At 42.6% G+C, this 5,031-nt stretch overlaps 1 protein-coding gene across 1 annotated transcript; it reads right to left on the bottom strand.

Annotated features, from left to right (window-relative positions):
- Positions 1-2,792: 2,792 nt before the first annotated feature.
- Positions 2,793-3,992, bottom strand: LOC127238256 (26S proteasome non-ATPase regulatory subunit 7-like). Its single transcript, XM_051206796.1, has one exon. The coding sequence runs from the start codon at positions 3,952-3,954 to the stop codon at positions 3,037-3,039; it is 918 nt and encodes a 305-aa protein (XP_051062753.1). The 5' UTR covers positions 3,955-3,992; the 3' UTR covers positions 2,793-3,036.
- Positions 3,993-5,031: the final 1,039 nt, after the last annotated feature.

Raw genomic sequence — 5,031 nt, 5'->3', positions numbered from 1 at the left:
ATTCTAATGTGTGGCTCAATAGACTTCAAACACAAAGTTATGAGAAGAAAAGAAAGCTACTTCATACTGATCAAAGGGATAACTCACTATGTTTAGGGTTATCACATTCTCTCACCATTAAACAGATCATCATAACAATAAATGAATAAATCTACACTAGTATTATAAATTTCCTTCAGTGAAAAGCAAATACACCTCTCTTTTCTTACCAATGGCCAAAGACTTCCCAGAACTTTCTATCTTTCATGATCCCACACTTTCCTCATTTTAGAAGAAGTTCCTCTCTAGAGCCTTGATAGTCCTCACTCTGGGGATCTATTTGTTAATTTCAGGCATTTAGTGTGCATTTGCCAGGGCCCAGCAAATCCTCTGTTAGTTATTTAATATGCTAAAGGAAACACTTAACAAAAGTGAGTATAGGTAACCTCAAGGGTTTGAACAAATGTCTTAATAAACTGAAATACTAACACAAACTAAGCATCATTGGATAATGGCCAGCTTAGACAGATGTGCCAGTCCCTTGGGATCTTGGGTGATAGTTCACAATGGGATTGTCACTGGAAGCTCAATCCTTTCACTATGGGTTTCTTGTCTAGTGTTTCTGCCCCTTTGATTAAATTTCTTCATAGTTGTTATCCAAAATCTATATTTTATGTATAGCATATGCATTGCCAATTAGGGAAAACTGGAAGCATTCTAATTTATAAGCCTATATTTTTTAAACATTTGACTTCTAAATTCTATTTGGAAGTTTTCTTCTGATCATTTATAATGTCTTAGGCCAGTATATGTACGTGACTTACATGACTGTGTGACTGAGGGGCATTGTTAAGATAAATAACATTTATTCTCAGTGATTTTCAGATCAATAGAAGAATATACACACACGCGCGCGCGCACACACACACACATGCAGAGAGAGAGAGAGAGAGAGAGAGAGAGAGAGAGAGAGAGAGAGAGAGATGAGCCATATATAAGCACAGGATGCTGCTGCAAACTATAATGCTTTTTGTATCATTTGACAGTGTCTTGAAAACTGACATAATTTTCAAGGTTGTCCTCTCCATTTGCCTCTCTCTTCTTTTTTTCTTCCTTATTTGCTGTCCTGGAACTCAGACTTATGATCTTTCACATTCTGGACCAGCACTCTACAAATGAGCTATGCCCTCTACCCCAAAAACAGTGCATTCAAAGTGGAAGGAATAGCTGGAATGTACATACTCAGGATGTATTGTTTTAGACTGATGCCTAGATGCTCCATTGACAAGACAGGCAATGCAGTTGGGAGACTATGGGATTTGGGATTAACAAAATGGGCATCAGTCGTTTGGGGTTGCATTTGAATGCCTTAAGGAGGATTTATACTATTCTGTAGGTATAAAGGCTTTGTGCCAAAACATGTAATGTTTTGTGACATGCTAATCCCATTGTCTAATAAGCTGAGTTAGGAACAACATCCACAGTATTTCTATGGCGGGGAGCCCAGAACTGGGTAGCTTTTTAGTATACCTAATGTTGGGACTTTGCTTAGAGACATTTAAATGACAGCAGTCAATTTGGCTTGCAGTGTGGGAACATCTATGGCTTGGCCTTCAGGGATCTGTTTGCTTGGGATTGTAGAAAACATGGGGTGAGGAAGGGGAAGGCTGAGGTCCAGAGAACCAGTGTGGCTTCATCAGTTAGTTTGAGGAAAGGCCTACCTACAGTCTGAACTTCTAAGGCCTCAGGGAGGAAGCCCACTGGTGTCTTGGTTTGAAAAGCAAACAGCTGGATCACATTGAAGGTACTGTTTTGTTCCTGAAAGTTTTATCTGGTTTGGAACAATGACCCAGTTAGAGGCTGAGGATATAGGATCAGGTTCCAGTAGGAGAGTCTACTTGGAGGGGCCTCACTAGAAGCAAATGTGATAAATATTACATTGGTTAACCACTGGTATTTGGACCAAAGCACTGTCTGCACTCAGATGATCATCCCTCCCCCAATATCCTGTTGCAGAGAAGAATCTGGGAAATGCAACCTTAGGCTTACTTTCCCTGCCTAGGTCCTGGTAAGGAGTTTCCAGGAGAAACCTTGGAGCACATTTAGTTAGGAAGAGGTAGTTTCCAGATTATTTGAGCGAGTCTTAGAGGATCAGTAGCATCCTGATTCAGGCAAGTTGGCTTTGCAACATGTGTGACAGCCTCCAGATTACAGTGTTAAACACTCCTATCTGTGACACATAGAACATTCTGCATTTCTCAGTTCAGTTATGGCAATAGTAAACAACAGTTTTGCTATTAATTTTTCTTGGCAGCGCTTTCACTCCAGAAGGATTTTTATAGCTCAGGGCTAGGGAGTTTTCAAATGGGGGATTTGATGGGCAAAATAGTCAGGGTTATAGGAGTAGAATATAAACATAACAGGTTAGTCCTACCCAGGCTGTGGAAACAGACATGGTGGGCACAACCAAGGAAGTCATAACAACAGGTTGTCATAACACGTTACTTATATATTTTTTTTAAACCAAGCCATTTAATTGTATCTTTGAAGGTAAACAATACATGGACCTGGACCACAAGCTCTAAGAGTTACAGGTCCAAAAGGTGGTGTGGTCTAAAGAGTTCAGAAAGGTCTGAGCTCAAGTGTTTGTTGGCATAGAATATGGGATCCAAAAACTCCATTTAGCAGTTTTGCCAATTACCACCAACAGATTCCATGGCTCTTTTAAGATAGGAAAACACACCTGATACCAGTTTTAAGGATAAAAGAAAGAAGAATGCCAAAGGTTACGTTATTCTCCCCCCCACCCCCACCTACCGAATACAGCTGAAGCTGCAGTGTAGGGAGGCTGAGATCCGTCCTTCTGTCCATTCATCTCCACAAAATGCCACAGCAAGGGTGACGGAGACAGAGTGCTCGTCAGAATAGCTTCTAACAAGCACTGAATGTGACAAAGAACCCTCTAGTGGCACACCAAGTTGGTTTATAAGATTTTAATTTACAAATAAAAAAAGCTACACAATTTACTTTTTCTCCTTTTTTTCTTCTTTCTTTACATCACTCTTCTCCTTTGTCATCTTTTCTCTCCTTCTTGCTCTCTTCCTTTTCCTGTCCCTCCTTCTTCTCTGTATCCCGGTTGGCGATCTTGTTGTTGATGAGGTTGTGCAAGGCCACCACAGAGCGGATCAGTGAGGCCAAGTACACCACCACCATCTGGTCATTGGTCTTCAGGTAGAAGGCCTTGATGAACTCCTGCAGGCTGGCATCCGGCAGCAGGTTGAAGACGTCCTGCAGCTGGTAGATGATCTGGTGGTTGATGGGAAGCTTGCCACTGGCCACTTTCTCCAAGTAACTCCCGATGTCCAGGAGCTTGGAGTTTAGTCCCTTCAAACCATGGACCTGGTTTGTGATCCGCTGGGAGAGTGTTCCCACTGTAGTGTCCTTGCTTAACAAGTGTTCCACTCCCACTTCTTCAGCTTCCTCCGCCCCAATTTCACTGGTCACGTGCTCAAAAGTTTTTGATGTTGGTGTTCCGTCATCGTGAACTTCTTCCACTGAAATGTAAGCTTCAGTAGGAAGTCCCAGGTCCTTTGGCTTCACGTCAATAATGACCAACACAGAGTTGGGACAGTATCTTTTCATGAGTTCATTGATGGCGATATCATTCTTGTGCAGTTTAGGGCCTGTGTGGTACCACCCAACTATTCTTTCTCTGGCATTGACTTTCTTAAACATTCCATACATATTTTCCAAATAATCATGGTCTAGGAACCGGACAGAATCGTCTTTGTCATCTTCATCAAATGGCACTGCAAAACTGTTGGATACGTCAAGTACTTTCTTTTGCCATGACCCCAAAAGCACACCAACAACCCGCTTCTGGTTTCCAACCTTGCCAATTCGGTTAAAATGATCCACCACATTGAGCAGCACCAGGGGGTGGACCACCACCTTCTGCACGGCCAGCTCCGGCATCCCGACACAGCCCGCCCGCCGGCCCTGCTCCCTGCGACTCACAAACACGGGCAACCGTAGCGATCCCATCTAACCTTCTTAAACAAAGATAGGGTTGCAAGATGGTTATAAACAATTTTTTGAAACTTGAGAAACCCTTAATAATAAACAGTATTGAACCTAGTTTGCCTTTCCAAAAGGTGGCTTTTAAGCCCAAGATGGAGGCAGGCTGGTTTTTTACTTGCTACTGGTTGATAGCCTGGGACGGAAGCATGTCCAGAGGGTGGGAGGTAGAGAGGGAAGACAATTTGATATATCTGAAACAAGACTAGGCTGAGGAAAAATATAAGGCCTGGAATGCAAAGATGAATTCCAAGTTCTGGAGAAGATTCCATGCAGTGTCAATACTGGGGGGAGACATACATCATAAAGGGAACAACAAAGATGAGCCTTTGTGGTTGGGAAAGTCAAGCTAGAAAATACCAGTGATGGGAAGTCAAGCTAGAAAACACCAGTGATGGGAAGTCAAGCTAGAAAACACCAGTGATGTTGTATGCCTGTGATTCTGTGGATGCCGGACCAAGGACTGCCATTTAGGGACCACGTGTGGAGCACATTAGAAATTAAAGTGGTTTAGGGCAGTGAGATGAAATCTAGAACCCTTGCATAACAGTGCTAGGGATTCTCTAAGCAAGTCAATATTGATTTAGGATGAAGCAAGACAGGAGGCAGGAGACTGTTAGAAATAAAGTTTGAGGTTGCGAAGAAAGGGACCTGATGAGAGATGTCATTCTGTATATGTTTCTCATACTGGTTAATAAATAAAGCACTGTTGGCCAATAGGAAAGCTAGATAGGCGGGACTAGGAGGAAAGAGGAAAGAGGAAGGAGGAAGAAGAGGAAAGATGGAGAGTCTGGAGAGAATAGAACCGCCAGCTGCCTCTCGCTGTTAAGACCACGTGGAAATACATAGAAATGGGTTAATACTTAAGACAGAGCTAGCCTATAAGAAACAAGTAACTGGCCAACAGCATAATATCAAATACAGAGTCTCTGTATTATTTGGGGCTGGCGCGGCGGCAGGATAAAACTAGGCGGC

Source organism: Phodopus roborovskii, unplaced genomic scaffold, assembly GCF_943737965.1.
Source record: "Phodopus roborovskii unplaced genomic scaffold, PHOROB, whole genome shotgun sequence".
Lineage (NCBI taxonomy): Eukaryota > Metazoa > Chordata > Mammalia > Rodentia > Cricetidae > Phodopus > Phodopus roborovskii.
The sequence above is the reverse complement of the archived record's forward strand: the minus strand, read 5'-3'. Positions and strand labels throughout refer to the sequence as shown.

Coding starts and splice junctions, on each gene's coding strand:
- LOC127238256 (XM_051206796.1), bottom strand. CDS start 3,954: ATGCCGGAGCTGGCCGTGCAGAAGGTGGTGGTCCACCCCCTGGTGCTG.